We start from the raw sequence: 21,731 nt of genomic DNA, 5'->3' as shown, positions 1-21,731 counted from the left end.
AGATGAGAGTACAAGCTCAGAGAGGTTAAGTGAGGAGCAGAAAGCCACACATCTATCTGGTGGGGTTGGAAAATTTTCAGATTCTGCAGGAGCTAAGTGTGAAGCATCAGCTGTCCAAGGGCCCAGATTCAGAATCTCGCCGTGCCCTCCAGCCTGATGTGAGCAGCTGACCGGTAATTGTAAGATATTCCCCATCTCCAGCCTCTGCTTCTCAGCACTCAAGGCTTGACCAACTGACCTCAGGGCCTCCCTTCCTGTTTTCCCCAACCCCACCACCACCCCCATTGGTCCAGATAGGTCCCAGACCTTCCTCAGAGAGAAATGGAACCTCAATCCAACTCATTTCCCTCATGGGGGCCAGGCTCCCCATCAAGTATGAAAGGCAATAGTTTCTGCATTGGAAAAGCTCAGTATCTTCCATCATCAGTCGTGTTTTGAGGACAAGATTCCATCCCAGGTACCAGTATCTCTGTTGTCAGGACTTTTCTTTCCACCTGTTACTGACAAACATCCACCTCAAACTGCTTTAAGCGAAACCAAAACATATGCTAGAAATCAAACACATAAAACCCATGCTGGAGATACTAACACACTTAAATGGAACAGCCTGGGGGTGGCTGGACCTGGGTTCTGTTTATCTGAGTTCTGTTTATCCCCATTTTACAGAAGAGGCCAACTGAGGCTCATGGAGACACCAATTTAGCCAACATCTGTCACAAAGCCCGTAAAAGAGAATGGGGTACTCCCGGTGGGCATGACCCTCAAGCAGAGAACGCGCCCCACCCTGTCCTTGGGGTGCCCTGCTCCAAGAGAGAAAGACACCTCCAGGGGGCGGAGCTGTAGGACCCAGGAGGAAGAGCCTGACACCTAAGGGGGCGTGGCTAGCGCTCGGGGGTGGAGCCAGAGCGGAGGCTGGGGGAGGGGTTCGGAGCCGGAGGGGCGGGGCCGGCCGGGGCGAGGTGGCTCGCGCCTGCGCGGACGCCCGGCAGCAGCGCCGCGCGCTGGGACGCGGGTGCTGCTCCCCCTGGGTCTCCGCGGGCGCCGGCTCCGCGCTCCGCCTGGGTCGCCGGGGCCGGTCCGACGCCGGCCATGAGCCAATGCGCGGAGGCGGCGGCGGTGGCCGCCACGGTGCCCGGCGCGGGCATGGGGAAATCCGGGCTGCGGCCGCCCATGGTGCCCCGCCAGGCGTCCTTCTTCCCGCCGCCCGTGCCCAACCCCTTCGTGCAGCAGACGCGGATGGGCGCGGCGAGGCGCCTCCAGGTGAGCGCGTGGGCCGAGGGCAGGAGACGCAACCGCGGGAGGGGCGTGGGGCTGACGGGGGGCAGATCACGGGAGGGATGGGGACGGAGGGAGGAGGCAGATTCTGGGGAGGGAGGTGGGTCTGAGAGAGGAGGCAGATTCTGGGGAGGGAGGTGGGTCTGAGGGAGGAGGCAGATTCTGGGGAGGGAGGTGGGTCTGAGAGAGGAGGCAGATTCTGGGGAGGGAGGTGGGTCTGAGAGAGGAGGCAGATTCTGGGGAGGGAGGTGGGTCTGAGAGAAGAGGCAGATTCTGGGGAGGGAGGTGGGTCTGAGAGAGGAGGCAGATTCTGGGGAGGGAGGTGGGTCTGAGAGAAGAGGCAGATTCTGGGGAGGGAGGTGGGTCTGAGAGAGGAGGCAGATTCTGGGGAGGGAGTTGGGTCTGAGGGAGGAGGCAGATTCTGGGGAGGGAGCTGGGTCTGAGAGAAGAGGCAGATTCTGGGAAGGAGGTGGGTCTGAGGGAGGAGGCAGATCAGGGGGAGGGAGGTGGGTCTGAGAGAAGAGGCAGATTCTGGGGAAGGAGGTGGGTCTGAGGGAGGAGGCAGATCAAGGGGAGGGAGGTGGGTCTGAGGGAGGAGGCAGATCAAGGGAAGGAAGGTGGGTCTGGGGGAGGAGGCAGATCAAGGGGAGGAAGGTGGGTCTGAGGGAGGAGGCAGATTCTGGGGAGGGAGCTGGGTCTGAGAGAAGAGGCAGATTCTGGGAAGGAGGTGGGTCTGAGGGAGGAGGCAGATCAAGGGGAGGGAGGTGGGTCTGAGAGAAGAGGCAGATTCTGGGGAAGGAGGTGGGTCTGAGGGAGGAGGCAGATCAAGGGAAGGAAGGTGGGTCTGAGGGAGGAGGCAGATCAAGGGGAGGAAGGTGGGTCTGAGGGAGGAGGCAGATCAAGGGGAGGAAGGTGGGTCTGAGGGAGGAGGCAGATCAAGGGGAGGAAGGTGGGTCTGAGGGAGGAGGCAGATTGTGGGGAGGGAGGTGGGTCTGAGAGAGGAGGCAGATTCTGGGGAGGGAGGTGGGTCTGAGGGAGGAGGCAGATCAAGGGGAGGAAGGTGGGTCTGAGGGAGGAGGCAGATCAAGGGGAGGAAGGTGGGTCTGAGGGAGGAGGCAGATCAAGGGGAGGGAGGTGGGCCTGAGAGAGGAGGCAGATTCTGGGGAGGGAGGTGGGTCTGAGAGAGGAGGCAGATCTAGGGGAGGGAGGTGGATCTGAGAGAGGAGGCAGATCTAGGGGAGGGAGGTGGGTCTGAGAGAGGAGGCAGATCCAACAAAGGAGCCTGCATCTGCTGTGGGCTTTTGTCTGAGGGGAGTACTCCTGTGATGGGGAGGTATCCGAGGTGTGGGGCGGGAGTCTGAAAAGCAAGGCCTAGTAGAAGAAACAGATGCAGATCTGCGAGGTGAGGGCTTTTGAAGGGACCGTGACCCTGGAAAGGGAAGAGATGTGGGTATGAGAATTGAGGGCCCGGAGGATGGTGTGAGGGTGTAAGAGAAGAGAAAATGCAAAGAGCATGTGGGCCTTAGAGGCAGGTCCTAAACAGGAGAGGGGTGAGCACACCAGTGGAAGAGGAAACATGCCATGTTGAGAAGGGAGAGGAATCTGTGACAGAGCTTCAGTTTGAGTTTGAGTTTGTTAGGTTGGAGGGGTGGGCAATCTATAGGAGAATGGAATTGGGGAAGTCTTTTTTTTTTTTTTTTTTTTTGCCTCAGGGAAGGAGAGGAGTCAGTCTAGGATGAAATGTGAGGGCAAAGGCATAGAACCCAGGTCTGGAATTAGAACAAGCAAGACTAGGGAGATGAGCTGGGGAGAAGGGGCATGGAGGGGAGGAATTCAGAACCTAGGAAAGGGACAATGGTCAGTGTAAGGTGTTCAGAAGCCCTCACCCTGCATCAGTCCCTAATCAGTCTTCACTCAAACACTGCTAGATGCAACACTTCTTCGACTGTTAAAAACTGCTGAATACATAAAGGAAGTTTCCTTTTCTTTCCTTTTTCTTGTAAAACGCTGCTTTTACCATTAGCAGTTACAACTTCGTGCTCTGTGGACTTCCTCTTTGGTGAAATTAGCGATCAAAGAACAAGATAGAGGGTGCAAGCTGGATTTGTCCTGTGTGTTCTGCATGACAAAAAAAAGTTTTGATGTCTTCCTGTCCATCTCATGCATTTCTTTACCTTGGATATGGAATAGTGTTATTTTTTGCATAGCCCACTTATGTGCACTGAGACCATTGTCCTGAACAATGGAGGCAGGTTAGAGTAACGGTAAATGTGCATCTGTTGAAGAAGGGTGTGAGAGAGGAAGAGGGAGATAATGTAGTAATACCTCTTTGCAAAGAAACTAAATGTTTAAAAACTTGACCTTCATGTCTTTAAATAGATAGATATCCCTTTTGTATCTTAAAACTTCTGAAGCACTTCTAAATGCATTGACTATCACTCAAGGTTAATTTTAGTTTGATTTGGTCAAATTAGTCATCCTTAAATGAAAGTATGTCTATTTGGCTTCATATTTGGAGAGATGGTCAAAGTGGCATGTGTGTGTGTGTGTGTGTGTGTGTGTGTGTAGAGAAAGGGGGGGAATTGTTGGTTTTATGCATACACACCTAGCATGGCCTGTTACTGTTTGGAGAGCACTTTCAGATAACGCTACAAGAGCTGTAGTAAAATGCAAAGATCACCAGTCTTAGTCAGAAACCCTGCTCAAGCCATTTATTAGTAGTATGACTTTGGCCAAATCACTTAACCTGTCTGAAGTTCACTTTCCTCCTTTATTAAATTGGAATAGTCTTACATCAAAGGAGGGTTAAAATTACATGAGATAATGCATGAAAGAATCTGGATTGTTTGCTGATCTTAATATTGATTAAGATATTTGTTGTCTACAAATTTTATACTATCCTTAAAATTTACTGCTTGTATTGAATGGAATTGAATAGGTCTAGGTTGTTTGTTCTTTAATTAAAAATATAGACTAGAGATACCAAAGAGGTTTCAATGGCTTGAACAGTCTGGGCAAAGGGAAGATTTAACTAAACATGATTGAAAAACAATGTTGTTTGTATTTTAAACTTGTATTATCAAGCTTAAAAGATGTATATCCTTTCATTTAAGTATGACTTACTCTGATCAATACAGACTAAACTTAGCCTTGAATAATGATCAATATCATCTTGCTTAAGGACTGTTGTCAATTTTGTATCTCATTGTCGAACTTAGCTTTGCCCTCCCCCCCCCCTTTTTTTTTGACAATTTAAAGGTCTACTACTTAGTGGTGTAGAAACAAGTAGTCTAGGTTTCATTTCTTCAATAGAATATGGAATTGAAATAAGTGTTTGGTAGTAATTGTGGGTCACTTACCAGGCCAAAAGAAATTATTGAATGTCTATTATATACCAAGCACAATGCTAATTTCTGGAGATACAGCAGTGAACAAGAGGAATAAGAACCCTGCCTATTTAAAGCTTAAGTTTCACTGAAAAAAGTTAAACAGACAAGTAGAAAAATATGCAGTTTTCTGTTTTAGTAGTACTATGAAGAAAATCCAGAGAAGATAATCCTGATAGAGTGTTGAAAGAAGGCCTTCCTACAGAGATGATGTATTACCAAATGGAAATACAAGGGAGAATCGTCTTAATTTGTCTAAGAGTTACTCCAAATTTGTTTATTTACTGTTACGTACTGTTATTTGTTGCAAACCTGGAAATGATACAGGAAAGAAAAGTTGTCCAATATTTGACAACTGAATTAAAATCCATATTAGCTACTCATTGTGAATGTGAGTAAATCTTCTATGAATATACTATAACCTTATTCTAACTCTATTTTCAGAGTCTGTGCTATGGTCCTTTCTTGCAGTAAAGATTATTTCTAGGTAATTTGCAAGGCTGTTTGCAAGCCTTATTTAACTTGCCTTGAAGGTCACCCATTGCAAACAGTCTTTTCTCCAGGGATGTTTGTCAGAAACAATCAGAGGTGATTGTTTAACATGACAACTGTCTGAGGCAGTGAATGATGATTGAAGCAAACAATAGACTTAACCAAACATCTTGCAAGAAGAAGCTAGGGAATGAGATGTCCATAGGGGACTTTGAAAAGCTTTGTCATATTTATGGGAATCTAAAAGGGTATCCACATGTATAGGTCTCTGTGTATACCCAGGGCTATGCACATGACCTGAAAAAAACCCAACAACAACAAAAAAATGAGAATATTCTAAGCTCTCACCTCTAGCTAACCATCAGGCTTTATACAAACAGGAGGTAAAAGTTAAAGGATAACTGTGAACTTCCACTTGGCTGTGTATTGAAGGTATGCTCCAGAATGCACACAGAGACTCTTCACATAATGCTGGGGAACTTATTGCTTCCAGGCATTTAAGGAAATCTTATCATTAGCTGACTACCAAACTAATTGGTCAGAGACTTAAGTAACCACACCTGACACATGACAAAGACCACAGCCTTTAAAGGATTACTTCATAATAGTCACTGAACAAAATAACAACAACAAACAGCAACAACAGTAAATCCTGGTGATGGAAGAGAATCTGATTTTCAGAGTTGTTATATTATTTAAAATGTTTGGTTTTCAATTAAAAAATTGTAAGCTATACAACAAACAATAAAGTGTGTCCCATAAATAAGAAAAATAGCAGTTGATACAAACTATATTCAAGGAAGCCCAGATGTTGGACCTACTATCCAAAAACTTTAAGTCAGATATTTGAAATATGTTCAAATAACTAAAGGAAACCATGTCAAAAGAACCAAAGGAAAATATGAGATAGTGAATCACCAAATAGAAATTATCAGGAGAGTGAAATTATAAAAAAGAACCAAGTAGAACTACGATAGCTGAGATGAAAAATTCACTAGAGGGGCTCAACAGAAGACTTGAGCAAACAGAAGAATCAGTAAATTTAAAGATAGATCAATTTAGGATTAATTAGTGTGAGGAACAGAAAGAAAAAAGGATGCAGAAAAGTGAACAGAACCTCAGAGACCTGTAGAACATGATCACGTGTATCAACATAAGCATAATAGGAGTCACAGAAGGAGGCAAAGAATATTTGAAGGAAAAGTGGCTGAAAACTTGCCAAATTTGGTGAAAAACATTAATTTACACATTCAAGAAGCTTAATGACTTCCAAATGTAATAAACCCAAAGATGTTCGTCCCTAGACATATAATCAAACTGTTAAAAGACAAAGAAAAAGAGAGAATCTTGAAAGCAGAAAGAGATAACTAACTTATCATATACAAAGGGATCCTGAATAAGATAAATGTCTGATTGTTCATCAGGAACCATGGAGGCTAGAAGGCAGTAGGATGATATATACTCAAAGTGTTGAAAGTAGAAGATTGTCAACCAGGAATTATAGAGTCAGAAAAACTATCCTTCAAATAAAGAGAAATTAACAAACATTGAGAGAATTTGTCACTAGCACACATGCCCTGAAAGAGATACTACAGGGAGGCCTTTGGTTGAAAGGACACTAGAGAGTAACTCCAGTCCACATGAAGAAATAAAAATACTGTTAAGGATAACTACCTGTATAAATATAAAAGACTATAAATATAATTTTTATTTGTGATTTTTTTTTTGTCTTCTAAGTAATTTAAAACAAAATTCCCTGGGGGTGCCTGAGTGGCTTAGTCAGTTAAGCATCTAACTCTTGATTTCAACTCAGGTCATGATCTCAGGGTCCTAGGATTGAGCCCTGCATTGGGCTCAGCACTCAGTGGGGAGTCTTCTTCTCTCCCTCTCCCCAGCTTGTGTGCACATAAGCTCTCTCTCTATGATAAATAAATCTATTAAAAAATACTACATAAAGCAATGATTAGAAATCTGTGTTGATAGACATACAATGTATAAAGATGTAATTTATATGACAATAATAGCAAACAGGAGGAGGGAGGAAATAGAGCTCTAAGAGCACAATTACTATTATAATTAAGTTGGTATTAATCCACACTAGGTTATTGTAAATGAATTTGGGAACACTTAGGGCAAACACTAAGAAAATAAAGTTTTTAAAAAGTGACAAGAGAATTAAAATGGTTCACTAGAAAATATCTATTTAACATAAAAGAAGGTAATCATGGAAAGAGAGAAACAAAAATGACATAGATATATAGAAAGCAAGTAGCAAAAGAGCAAATGTAAATCTTATCAATAATCACATAAATATAAATGGATTAAACACATTAAAAGCCAGAGATTAGAAGAATGGATAAAAATATATAATCCAACTCTATGCTATCTAAGACACACTTTGTATTCAAAGACCCAAATAGGTTGAAAGTGAAAGGATAGGGATGCCTGAGTGGCTCAGCGGATAAGTGTCTGCCTTTAGCTCAGGGCATGATTCTGGAGTCTTGGGATGGATTCCCACATCAGGCTCCCTGCATGGAGCCTGCTCCTCCCTCTGCCTATATCTCTGCCCCTCTCTCTGTGTATCTCATGAACAAATAAATAAAATCTTTAAAAAAAAAAAATAAGTGAAAGGATAGAAAAAGATATACCATGCAAACAGTAATCAAGAGAGAACTAGAGGGGCTATATTAATATCAAATAAAATAGACTTTAAAACGGGTATCCCTGGATGGCTCAGCGGTTGGGCATCTGCCTTTGGCCCAGGACGTGGTCCTGGAGTCCTGGGATCGAGTCCCACATCAGGCTCCTGCATGGAGCCTGCTTCTCCCTCTTCTCCCTCTGCCTATGTCTCTGCCTCTCTCTCTGTGTGTGTCTCTAATGAATAAATAAATAAAATCTTTTAAAAAAATAGACTTTAAGACAGAAATTGTTACTAGAGATAAAGGAAGACACTTTATAATGATAAAAGGGTTGCTTCATCAAGAAAATATAACAATTAGAACCATATGTGCACCTAACAACAGAGCCCCAAATACACAAAGCAAAACAGATTGAAGTGGACAATTCAAAAATAGTAGTTAGAGACTTCAGTTCCCCACTTTTTCTATCAATAGTGCTAGAACAAAGAGACAGAATATAAACAAGGGAAAGTCTTGAATAACATTCAACTAGACCTAAGAAGTATATAAAAAGAGAACTCCATCCAGCAACAGCAGAAAACACATTTTTCTCAAGTGCCATGGAACATTCTCTAAGACAGACAATTATAGTAGGCCATAAAACAGGTTTCAAAAAATTTTAAAGGATTACAATAATATAATGTATGTTATCCAACCACAATGGATTACAATAAAAAAAAAAAAAGAAATTTGGGGAATTCACAAATATTTGGAAATTAAATTACTCCTAAATAATCAATGAGCCAAAGAAGAAATCATAAGAAAAATTAGTAAATACTTTGAGATGAATGAAAATGAAGACAGTATACAAAAACATATGTGGCTAGCATTACCTTGATACCAAAATGTGAAAAAAATGTTATAGGGAAAGGAAAGTATAGACCAGTTTTCCTCATGATCACAGATATAAGAACCCTTAACAAAATATTAGCACATCAAATACAGCAACATGTGGAAAGGATAATCGTGTCTGAGTTTGGTTTATCCCCAGGAATATAATGTTGGTTTAACATACAAACATTTATATTTCAATGTAATTTATCATATTAGCCAAACATAGGATAAGAAGCATATGATCATTTCAGTAGATGCAGGAGTTTTGTTACTCATTTGACAAAATTCAACATCCACTGATGTTTAAAAAAAATTCTTGGTAAAATAGAAAAAAGAGGGAACTCTCAATCTAATAATGGGCATCTATGAAACACCAATAGCTAGCATCATAATAGTGAATATCGAAGCTGTTCCCCCAAAGGTTGGGAACAAGACAGATAATCTTGCTCAACACTTCTGTTCAACATTGAACTGAGGATCCTAGCCAGTACGATAAAATAAGAGAAAGAAACAAAAGACATAAAGATTAGAAAGGGAGTTTTCTCAGAGAAAATTAAATACCATATGATGTTTCTTATATGTGGAATTTAAGAAACAAACCAATAACAAACAAAATGAGCAAAGGGGTAAAGAGAGACAAACCAAGAAAGAGACTCATAACCATAGAGAACAAACTGATAGTTACTAAAGGGGAAGTGAGTGGGAGGATGGGCAAGAGAGATGATCTGGGGATTAAGAAATACACTTGTTTTGATAAGCACTGGGTGATGTATGGAATTGTTGAATCACTATTGCACATCTGAAACTAATATGACACTGTATGTTTACTACACTGGATTTTAAAATAAAATTTTAAAAGTTAAAAATAAGGAAAAGTGTAACTGTATTTATTTACAGATGCCATGTTTATATGCAGAACATCCTAAAGAATCTACAAAATGGCCAACAACTAAAACTAATATGTGAACTTGGCTAGGTTGGAGGAAATAAGATTAAAACATAGTATTAGTTACATGTCTAAATACTAGTAGCAAACAATTGCCAAATAAAATTAAATAATCTGATTTATAATAGCAATAAAATAGCATTAAACAATTAGGAATTTATTTAGCCAAAACACTGAAAACCACAAACACTGTTATGAGAAATTAATGAAGCTTTGCATAAGTGGAGAGATATATCATGTTTATAAATTGGAAAAATCAATATTGTTATGGTGATAATTCCTCCTAAATTGATCTATAGATTCATTGATAGCCTAATAAAATTCCCAATAGGCTTTTTTGTTTGCATAGAAACTGACAAATTAATTCTGAAATGTATGTGGCAATGAAAAGGATCCAAATTAGCCCAAAAAAGATTTGAAGAAGAAAAAGCTGTAGGACACACAGTACCTGATTTCAAGACTTAATAAAAAAAAAATAATAATAAAGCTACAGAAGTTGAGAGAATGGGGTATCAGCAAAAGAAGAATAGATGAACCAATCAATGAAACATAATAGAGAGCCCACACATATGTGTTTGATTGATTTTTGACAAAGTTGCTAAGAAAATTCATTATGGAATATCAGGTCTTTTCCTGGAATATCAGGAGCAACTAGATAGATCTATAGATAAAAACAAACCTTGATCCCTAATGCATACCACCACAGAAAGTAATTTAAGATGGATTATAGACTGAAACAAAAGCTAACACCATACAGCTTCTAGAAGAGAATATAAAATATCATCATGACCTTGAGGTAAGTAAAGATTTCTTAGACCCAGAAAACTAAAAATTAAAATTGATAAATTATGGGAACCTGGGTGGCTCAGTTGGTTAAGCATCTACCTTCGGCTCAGGTCATGATTCCAAGGTCCTGGGATTGAGCCCTGCATTGGGCTCCATGCTTGGTAGAGAGCCTGCTTCTCCCTCTGCCTGCTGTTCCCCCTGCTTATGCGCTCTCTCTCTCTCTCTCTCTCTCTCTCTGACAAATAAATCTTAAAAAAAAAAAAGGGACTTTCATATTTTGTTGGTGATGTAAGATGATACAACCACTGTGGAAAACATTTTAGCAGTTTCTTATAAAGTTAACCATACCCTGGCCCAACAGTTTCACTCCTGCTGAAGTAAAAATATATGTCCACACAGAGACTTTGAACATTAATGTCCATAAGAGCTATATTCATAACAGCTAAAAACTTAAAATAGACCAAATGCCCATGAACAGATGAATGGATAAATGAATCATGATACATTCATACAGTGGAATAGTACTCTAATTGAAAAAGTTTTATTCCTGATATATAACAATGACATGATAAAATCTCAAAAACATGAAGGGAAGTAAGCCAGGCATAAAAGAATACATACTGTGTGATTTCTTTGTGACAATCTAGAACAGGCAAAACTGGGGTGAAAAGGAACCTGTCACTAGTTGCCGAGGGCCAGGAAAGTTATGCTGATTGCCGGGTGGCACAAAGGAACTTTATCGGGTGATAGAACTATTTTCTATCTTGATTGTGGTGGTGTTTGCATAGGGATATATATTTGAAAAACTCATAATCTGTACACTTAAAGTAGGTGCATTTTATTTTATGTAAATTATGCCTTGATAAGGTTGATTTTTTATTTTTATTTTTTATTTTTTATTTATTTTTTTTTTTTTAAGGTTGATTTTTTAAAAAATACTAAGACCAAATGTTGGCAAGGATGTCTAAGTGACCTAAATTCTTATATATTACCAGGGAGGGACACTTTAAAATGATACAACCACTGTGAAGACTGGTTTGGCAGTTTCTTATCAAGTTAAACTGTAACCCAGCAATTCCATTCCCAAGTATGAGAAATGAAAACACATATCCACAAAAAGGTTTGCATAAGAATGTTCATAGGGGGCTTCAGTCATAAGAGCCTACAACTGGAAACAACCCAAAGATTCATCAAAGAGGGAATAGATAAATTGTCGTATAGGCATACAGTGGAATCATATTCTGCAATCAAAAAGAATGAATTACTCATTTACAAAGTCACATAGCTGAATTCCAAAAACATTATATTAAGCAGAAGAAGCTAGACACGTAAGAATGCATAATGTATGATTCATTTATATGACGTTCAAGAACAGACAAAATAATCTGTGGTGATAGAAATCCGGCATTGGTTGCCTAAGAGGGTAGGGATTCACTGGAAGAGGTGCAACATGACTGGATGTTCTGTGTCTTGGTTGGGGTGGTAGGTTCAAGATGGACATTTATCAAAACTCACTGAACTGTCTACTTAAGATCTGTGCATTTCTTTATATGTTATTTTGACTTCAAACATGCACACGTGCATAAAGTAATTTGACAGGATCAAATTATATGTTAAATCATTTGACAGAAAGGTAGAATCATTTTGGTGTTCCTCATAAATTATTTGATGTTCAGATTCACAGTAAGGGCCAGGAGAGGCAGAAGGACAGTGCTGTTTGAGTAGTGTGATTGGCTAATAGAAGAAATATAATTTGGTGTGCATAAGGACAGTGTATTTCACTTAAAAGTGAGAATGGTATAGGATTAAGAGCAAGGGCTTTGTCACCAAGATGGGTTCAAGCCCTGGTCCTATCACTTAGTAACAGTGATCTTAGGCAGCATCACGTAACTCCCTGTGTGCCATTCCTTTCCTTTGCAGCTTAAGGTTGTAGGAATCAAATAGTTTGCTATATGCCAAGTGCTTCTAGTGGCAGCTGCATAGTAAGCATTTATATATTATTGGCTATTCTTATTAGTTTTCATTCTTATTCTTGCTGATTTTTTATTTCATTTTTTTCCTTCTCCATCTCCTTGTTGTTAGTTATAAAGGACCAGCAGGTGTATAAAATAACGGCATTTATTCTTTCACGCTCCTAACTCCTTCATTAACACTCTTCCTTCTACTGGTATCTCTCAAAAAGTGATTTCCCCTCTTCCCTTGGCTAGCTTCTCTTTGTCTTTCAAGATCATTCAGCCTTTGGCTCCTCTAGGAAGCTTTCCCTGACTGCTAAGTCCAGACGCTGTTTTCCCAGCATCTTCTAGTCACTTTCCTTGATAAATAGATGACTTGTCTTATAGTACCTGGATTTCTTCACTGTTGTTTTTGCTACATTGTAGGTGTTGTGTCGCAAGATATAGTACTTTATTTTTCTTTGTGCTTAGATTCATATCTGGTGCAGGGTAATGTTCAATTCATCTTTTAATGAACACATGAGTAACACAAAACTCTCCTCTTACATGTTTCTGTTTGATAGCTAGAACATTAAAATACTCTCCATTCATATATTTTTTTTAATCAACTTTGACTTTCAGATTTTCTTTCTTGGAATTATCCTGCTTCCAATCCGTGCCTTATTAGTCGCATTAATTATATTATTGGCATGGCCATTTGCTGCACTTTCAACAGCTTGCTGTCCCGAAAAGCTGACCCATCCAGTAACTGGTTGGAAGAGGTAAGAAATAATAATGTCTAAATGTTAGGTATATCAAGATAAGAGTTTAACATTAGTCATTGATTGATAGTTTTTTTCTACTGCTGCCTACTTGGTATTTACCATTTATTTCTATTTCTCAGATGAAATGGTTCCTAATTCATCATATGTAGAAATCTGCCCAAGCACCTTATGATAATCTGTTGAAGTTGTAATTTCCTAATATTAAAACATTGTTTTCTGAGTTATTGCCGAAAAGTGATAGGTCCATGATTCTAGAAGACCCAATTAGTATACCTGAAAGCATTATAGCTAAAAAATACCTGACTTTCTTCTGCTCTCCCTCATTCTTGACATTTGCTTTTGTCCCTCCATAGTAACTACATACTTTCTGCAGTGATATAATTACGCAGATCAGTTATAGTGTATTTACTAATGCTTTAGTGATTATTATTAATAACAATTCTTAATATAGCCTAGCTTTTTAAAACATTCGCATTGAGGCAGAATGGAATTGCTTCTTGAGCATTATCTAATTAGCAGGATATTAGAGGACAGATTCATCACAAATTAACAAAGTTATTGGTAAAAGTTCACTCCCATTTGGCAGAGCCAACTTGTTGCCATATGTAGGTCCTGAGGGTAAAGCCTTTCACTGTGGACTCCTTGGAATAGGAAGACATAGGTGAGTTTCAGGGCACCATTGAACTCTCTAAAATTGTTCACATTTTTTTCTTTGAGCACAGGATCCATTCCTTTCATCCAAATCTCAAATGAAAATGTCCTCCAAAAATTTTGAAAATCACTGTTCTAGGAACTTTTAAAGAAATATGCAATTTGCTATTCAGTTCATGTTCTAGTAAATAAATGTCAATATTCAACACAAGGCTGGTTTGAAGTGGAAGTGAATCCAAGTCTGGCAGTGTCCCCAGAGAACAAATACCACTTCAATCCTTGCAAATCATACTCCTTTGTATTATAACTCAAGGTTGCATGGTACTAAAAAATACTTTATGAGAGATTTTTTTCATGACATGCCATCTCTTTCAATTACCTCTTTGGTTTCTATTGTTAATGGCTTATGGAGTCCTGTAATTATGGAGGGAACACTCTTTGAGAATCCAGAAAACAGATGTAACACATATTAGGGGAAAAATGTTCTATTTCTGTCAATTAAGCACGTATCTCTACTTCCTCTCCAACAGGTATTTGTGCAGCACCAAACTTAGTTTTTTATAAATCATTTAAATAGAAGTGTTTAACAGCTCTGAATTTGGGATATTTTAGAATGTGGTTGTCAGAATCTGTATCACTGTAAATCAAAAATAGGTGGTGTGGAAATTTAGTAAAGGGGTGAGTTTTTTATCCTTATGTAAATAGACATCTGAACTCGAAAGAGCAAGGAGAGATACAGTCATTTCCCTGTGCCCCCTGGAAAAGTGCTTTGGCTTTCTGTTTCTCTCTTCTCACTATCTAATAAAAGTCAGAGAAACTTCCTCGGTGGCTAGTTGCTTTACAGCCCCTCACTGTATTATGACAAGACTGTTGAGAGAATTAGACAGGAAGCCTATTTTTTAAAGCTCTCATTAGATATCCTATGGGAAATACACGTTTTGTTTTTCATGAAAAGCTGTATGTTTATTCACATACTTAGTTATCCACTGAGTTTGAGTTTCTGTGTTTGAGTTTCTAGAAGTGTGTTTCTGTTTTTCTACTCAGTTGAGCTTCTCAAGGACAGAGGCTGTGTGTGTCTTGTGTGTCCAGCACAGGTCCTGGCACAGTTTGATGAATTGATTAACCTTAAATGACACAAATTCTTTTTTAAAAGTAAGCAGCTCGATTTCTGAAATTGTTTAAGTGCATTTATGTTCCAGGGACATGAGATGGAGAATTCACCATTTAAGATTTTTGATGAGGGGCACCTGGGTGGCTCAGTGGTTAAGCATCTGCCTTCAGCTCCAGGCATGATCCCAGGGTCCTGGGATCGAGTTCTGCATCAGGTTCCCTGGGAGGAGCCTGCTTCTCTCTCTGTCTGTCTCTGCCTCTCTCAAGAATAAATAAATAAAATATTTTTTAAAATAAAAAAGATTTTTGATGATGTCTAAGAGCTATAACGGTATAGGTAATAAGGCTTTAGAAAATGATTCCTAAAATAACTCTGAGAGTAGATTCAGCATGAGAGTTCTAAAAGTGTTTGGGGTAGATAGCATTTTTGTTACCCAAATGTACATTCCCAAGGTGACTCCTCTGAAGAACAGTACTGATTTGGATTTCTCAGTAGGGGATGTTGAAAATTCATTTTTATCCCTTTATAGTCACAGAATAATAGAGCCACTTATTAGCCATATGTCCTTGGAAAATTTGGTTCTCTGCACCTCAGTTTTCTCATCTGCAAAATGAAGGTGCTAATAAATAATATACATTTTATAAAATTGGGCTGAGGATTAAAGAAATTAACATATGTAAAGAATTTAAAATACTGCCTGGTGGAAAGAACCCCACATATAACTGATAGCAATTCTTATTAGTTAATGTTTTAAAATGAAGTGTTCTGACATGTTTGGGTTTTTGTTTGGTGTTTAGAGTAAAGCCCTGCTGTTAGCTGAGATTAGCAAGGCTGATTGTGTCTTTTCTTTTCTCTCTTTCTTTCTTTTTTTTTTAAATTTCCAAAGGAACATTACTCAACCAATTTTGAAGTTTCTAGGTCATGCCATGTTCTTTGCAATGGGATTCATAGTTACTGTGAAGGGAAAGGTGGCAAGTCCTGCGGAGGCCCCAATTTTTGTTGCTGCCCCTCATTCAACATTCTTTGATGGAATTGCCTGTGTCGTAGCTGGATTGCCTTCTATGGTATCTCGAAAGGAGAATGTACAGGTCCCTCTGATTGGCAGTAAGTACTTGTAAGACAACACAGATATTTTCATGCTTATGGTTCACCTTTTAAAAAAAAGATCATCTATTTCTTTTAAGGGTACCTGGGTGGCTCAGTCAGTTAAGTGTCTGCCTTGGCTCAGATCATGATCCCAGGATCCTGGGATTGAGCCCCAAATGGGGAAATCCCTGCTCAGTGGGGAGTCTGTTTGTCCCTCTGCCCCTCCCCACTGCTTGTGCATGCCCTCTCTCTCTCTCTCAATAAATAAATAAATAAATAAATAAATAAATATTAAAAAACCATCCATAGTTTATTGATAGGCTTTTTAAAAAGCTTTAAAATAATGAAACACTTCAAAGCTATTTCCTTACTTTTAATGAGGAACTATACCAAAAGAATGAATTTACATAAAGGTCAGAGACTTTTCTATCTGTACCCTTACAATTCTTTCAAATTCTTATCTTTATCGCTATAATGTCACTTCTTTTCATTCTTCGGTGTAGCTAGAAAGACCAGCTTTCAAGTACCAAACATGCTTGATTTTTCCAAGAGAGCATTTTTAATGGAAGAATTTGTGAAAACACTGGTTACGTGCTATTTCACTAATTTCTCTTTAGGATATTATGCTGATAGACACACGAAGTCTTTCGTCTTAACTCTGTTTTCTTATTATTGCCCCAGAATCTCCATGAGAGACCAACATGAAACTCTGAAAATTATGATGTGGAACGAATAAGTGCCTCCTGTCTTAAAAAATAATGAAGCAAGTGAGATATGTATCCCACCAGATGCTTTGGTTTCTCCCTAGGGTGTGGGTCTCTAAGTAACCACTCTCAGTCGTCCCAAGTCCCAAGGTTATTGCAAGCATCTAGTGGTGGCAGAGTGGGTGTGGAAGTTGCCTGATGTTGCCTTGGCACTCTGGAGAAATAGCAGTAGTTCCTGCCACTTTATCACTCATTTAAGAAAAACACACGCACACACCCTCTCTCTCTTTCTCTTTTTTTTTTCTTCAGTGTAACCGCCTTGCTTTGTGTAACATGGCATTTTCTGAAAAGCTGTTTAGCAATAGATTTTTGGTATATTGAGGTTTCTTTTGCATGTGTGAGGAACCTACTACTGTCATGCTGAAAATTTTAGTAGAATTAATAATGGCTCCCTATTCGTCTGTACTCTGAATTCATATAATCAGTTTTCAGCATATTTCTAAAATAAAACAAGATCATCTTGCAGTATATTTTCCAAAGCTTTAATGTAAGTTGAGGAAGAAGAACTTTAGGGAGAAAATTGCATTTTCTTCCGCTTATACTCTTGCTTATATCAATGAAATCTTTGTATGAAGAATCTCCTCTCCTTTTGAAACCAGAAGCTAAGTTCTAATAAACTGTGAATTAGAGGGTTTTTTTTTTTAGGTTCTCTTTGATTTGCTATATTTTAACTTTACATACAATTTGTTTTATGATTTATCCAGTATCATTGCTGTGGTAGCTTTACACACACAAAAAATGACTTGGCTCTGACCTTTTGTTTGTTTTAAAGGACTATTACGAGCTCTGCAGCCAGTGCTGGTGTCCCGTATAGATCCGGATTCTCGAAAAAACACAATAAATGAAATAGTAAGGCGAGCAACATCAAGAGGGCAGTGGCCACAGGTAAAACACAAGAGCTGATCCGAGTCACGACACCAAAAAAAAAAACCAAAAAAACAAAAAATACAAGAGCTGTTCATTTAGATATATTGTGAGTTTACTTATTGTATACATGCAGATTATTTAGATCCACAGATGGCACCATCTGGGGATACCTATGCTAGGTGTCCTCAGTATGAGTACTAAGTCCTCTTCCCTGTGAGATACTCCATGGGATTAAATGTGTCATTCTTTCTTATTTTCCAACTCTTTGAAACAATTTTTACTTTGTGTCATAAAAAGTCATTCTCTACCACTGAATTCATGTATTATCTTAAAGACAAAATATCAAAGTTCAATTATATTCAACAATATGGTAGGTTTATTAGAAAAAAGCGATTATGATCTTAATCTTATCCAAAGTATATTTAGACAGGGCTTTTCTGTTCAGGGGATTATATCAGAATCACCTAGAGAACTTTTTCAGACTTTACCATCTCACTACCCCCATCCCCTAGGGTGTTTTTCGGAGGTGAGGAAGGGGCAACATTGATTGGATAAAGGGAGCCTCATGGGTAATTCTGATAAGTATCGCTCTACCTTGGCCCAGGTGTAAGCAGGTGACCTCCAGCAGGACTAATGCTCCTGCAGTGAGCTGGCCACCCATGGTGATGTGTAGATGTTAAAATACCAAGAGGAGTATGACTCACCAGGAGGTTTTAGAAACCAGGGCATGTGAGGAAATGATTGAAAAGGTGACCAGGAAGAAATGGCACTTGGAATAAGGATTCAGTTTTTCTCTTTGGATCAAAGGACTATATCTAGGACTGGTAGGCAAAAGTTAACAAACAGGTAAGATTTCAACCCATATCACTCATCTCAAGGAACTTTCTGGCCAGATGGAGATTGGTTTGATCTGAAATCCTTGTCTAGAATTTTCAGGCACTGGCTAAGCAACCACTTGGGGGGGATATTGTAGAAAGAATTCAAGCATTGGCAGTGCTGGATGGCCTTTAATGCTCCTTCCAGATCTGAGATTTCATGATTTACTCTGTATCCACTCATTGTTAATAGAGTAGCTATAGAGTTTCCATTGATTGAACCTTATTAGATATCATATCCAGTTGTGATAGGAAACCCATTCTGTTTTTTAGTTGAGGGATGAAATTGCATACACTTACCATTTTTATTTTACAAATAACCCATCGTGGTGGCACTTTCACCTAATAACGTTTCCCCTTTCTAATTATTATAAAATACGACTACCAACTAAGTGCACATACTAACCGCTGTGGGTGCAGGGATTTTCTGTTTTTATTTTACATACTTAGCGATTTACTCATTGCTGATTCTACAAGCTTCAGAAAATCCAGCCTGTTCAGTTAATGGGGAAACTAACTGCACTGCATGTCTCTCACATGAAGAACGTAAAAGACTATGTTAAAAGCTAAAATACTTTCTCAAATAAAGGTACTAAATCATATTCCATATGTCTGCTAGCTCAAGTAAGCATAAAGCATGTTGTAAGTATTTCCTCCTTTGCCCCTCCACCATATATCCCTAAGCTGTATGTTGTAGAAGTGAATATCCTTTAATGGGAAAACAGAAACAAGGAAGGAGGAATGTTTTGGTTAAGGATGTATAGCAGTAAAGAATTTAATATGCTCTTTGACTATGACTTTGGGTCTGCATTTTCTTTTAAGTTTATTCACATCATCAGCATTGTCATTAAGAAACATTTACTTAAGTGCATTTTCTATTCAGAACTTTAATCCATTTTCTCATTATCTCAACGGTCAGGTGACAGTTCTTTTTGAGGAAAACCGGATAATCTGATTCTAGGTTTCTGTAGAATCGAGTTATTAGCCTTTTATTTCACTTTTGTTTTATAAGAATTGGCAGCTATTTGTGAAGTCATAAGAAAGTGAGTAAAGAGATAATCTATTGATTAGACTGAAATATTAAATGTACGTATTCCTTTTCTCCCAAGATACTAGTTTTCCCAGAAGGTACTTGTACTAATCGTTCCTGTTTGATTACTTTTAAACCAGGTGAGATCAATTAAATTATGTACTATAACAAAGTATGGACGATTTCTCAAATGATTTAATACTAATACAACAAAACAACTTGTTAGTTTGTCCTGGGTGTCTTTTCCAATAAAAAGTTTTTAACATTGTAAATCCACAGAACTCACTCCTTTACATTCTCTTATGGTATCATAACCCCTTCTTCCTTGGTTTGTTGTGTGTGTGTGTGTTTGAGCGAGTGTGTATGAACCATATTTGATACACACACACACACACACAGAAACCACTGGCAGATTTTTCTTTTCCTCCAAGGATACCCTCACAGACACCCCAAGTCCTGTGTTAGTAGAAAACTATTTCAGTGATCATGATGCTTTCGGATGCCTTCTATGCTTCACTCTTTTTTTTTAATATTATAAAGTGACGAATTTCATAGTAATGTGTAATTTCATACAGAATTTCCTAGTAACTGGTAATGGTTTAATGTGTTTTTGTATCGGCTTCTAGAATGCTCAGAGCCAAAGTTAGAACTCACGTCTAGCAGGTGGGGTAGTTCTTACTACAAGTTTTCACTTTTGTATAGATTTTGTTCCCCTCAGTTTCTCTTGGTCTTGACTTTGTCATTACCTTTTCTAACAAATCCTTTTGAATGATCAATATTTGGAAAATGAAAACACATGGAGATATTTTCAGTGACTTGGGCATAACATTTAATATTTTGGTTTTATCATTCTGAATTTTAGAACTCTTGTTTTGGTAAGCACTAGGGATTTACCAACATTTAGCAAATAGTTTGTGTATACTCTTAAACCAGTAAGGATAGGTATGGTATTTATTATTAACTTTCTTCATTGTAAACCTTAAAGTCATATAAGGAAGATGTTCTAATATTTCAATGTGGTTGTAGGAGCCTTCATTCCAGGAGTTCCAGTACAGCCTGTCCTCCTCAGATACCCAAACAAGCTGGTAAGCGTAGTATTTCACTGTGGGAAAAATCTCAGACATTCCAAATGGCACAGATTCTCTAGCACCCCTTTTCATCTTTGAATAAAGCTCTGAATAGACAAATGGTAGAGGAACATGGGTAGAACCCATTCCTCTTGACACATTTAGTGTTTAGAAGTTTGCAAGATAGGCACATATTTGTGGAGTATTACATTTTTGTCTCTGTTATTCCTAAGCCCCAGGAAGGCATTTCCCTTAGTTTCTACTCTGTTGTCATGGTAATGGTACAGTTAAGCTTCAGATTCAGAGTCTTATTAGATTGGGTAGCAGAAAACTTGCATAAAGTTGTGATTTTCACTAAGCCTACAAGGAGACTTTTACTGATTCAGTGGTTTTTACTGGAAGGATAACTGGTATCGCAAGATAAACTCGGGATTGACCTGGTGTTTTGTTACTGGCTGAGTACTTACTAGCTGTGTGAGTCTTGTCTTACTGAACTTAGGAGATATATGAAAAGAATCTGTCATCCTATAGAAAGTGCACATTTGGCTTAGGAAACAGTCTCTCTGCTCTAGCCAGGTACACCACTGACTCCTAGATATTCATTGTGCCACCATTTTCCTAAAGAAAGTGGCTTTTTGTTTTTGTTTTGTTTTTTTTTTTTTTGGAATCTGTTTTGGTTTTGAGGGGAACTTTCAGTACTAGAGACTTTATATAAAAAGGCAGGCTGTCATGATTAATTATCTATGTTATTTGAGATCAAGAGTTCTTGCTCAATTCAACTTTCTATTAGTGGCTGACTTCAGACATCTTGATTTCTTGACTTTAGACATCTGTAGTTAAAAAAAAAATTAAAGTCTATCAGAATATACTTATTATACTTCTGCCTATTTGGCATTACTCAAATTCTTTCACTATGTACTACTTTAATCTTTTCTCCCAAATACTCATGCCCCCTTTTGAGAATGGATATATTCTGGGTTTTGTAAGCAAATTAATTATCCAGATATGTTCATATTAGGAGAAAAATAGCTATGCATGCATATAGTTTTATTAAAAATTAAGAACAGCTTAATTCCATAAAAAGATAGGGGTAACATATGGAAAACAGATTTTTGCTGTGTAGATATATAATCCAAGAATTCATAGAGCAGCTCACTGCTGTTTAAT

The 21,731-nt window shown here is 38.8% G+C and overlaps 1 protein-coding gene across 2 annotated transcripts in view; it reads left to right on the top strand.

Moving 5' to 3' along the window:
• Positions 1–967: 967 nt before the first annotated feature.
• Positions 968–21,731, top strand: part of LPCAT2 (lysophosphatidylcholine acyltransferase 2) — a 66,489-nt gene continuing 45,725 nt past the window's right edge. Inside the window, exons 1-6 of one of the 2 annotated variants that reach the window (XM_026011769.2) lie at positions 968–1,260; positions 12,971–13,110; positions 15,762–15,979; positions 17,498–17,610; positions 19,577–19,637; positions 20,524–20,582. In XM_026011769.2, the coding sequence (XP_025867554.1) occupies positions 1,090–1,260; positions 12,971–13,110; positions 15,762–15,979; positions 17,498–17,610; positions 19,577–19,637; positions 20,524–20,582 (762 nt within the window). In that variant the 5' untranslated portion in view covers positions 968–1,089. The remainder of the gene's footprint in view (positions 1,261–12,970; positions 13,111–15,761; positions 15,980–17,497; positions 17,611–19,576; positions 19,638–20,523; positions 20,583–21,731) is intronic. The other variant, XM_072750209.1, reaches the window with a different exon arrangement.

This window comes from Vulpes vulpes, chromosome 2, assembly GCF_048418805.1.
Source record: "Vulpes vulpes isolate BD-2025 chromosome 2, VulVul3, whole genome shotgun sequence".
NCBI lineage: Eukaryota > Metazoa > Chordata > Mammalia > Carnivora > Canidae > Vulpes > Vulpes vulpes.
The sequence above is the reverse complement of the archived record's forward strand: the minus strand, read 5'-3'. Positions and strand labels throughout refer to the sequence as shown.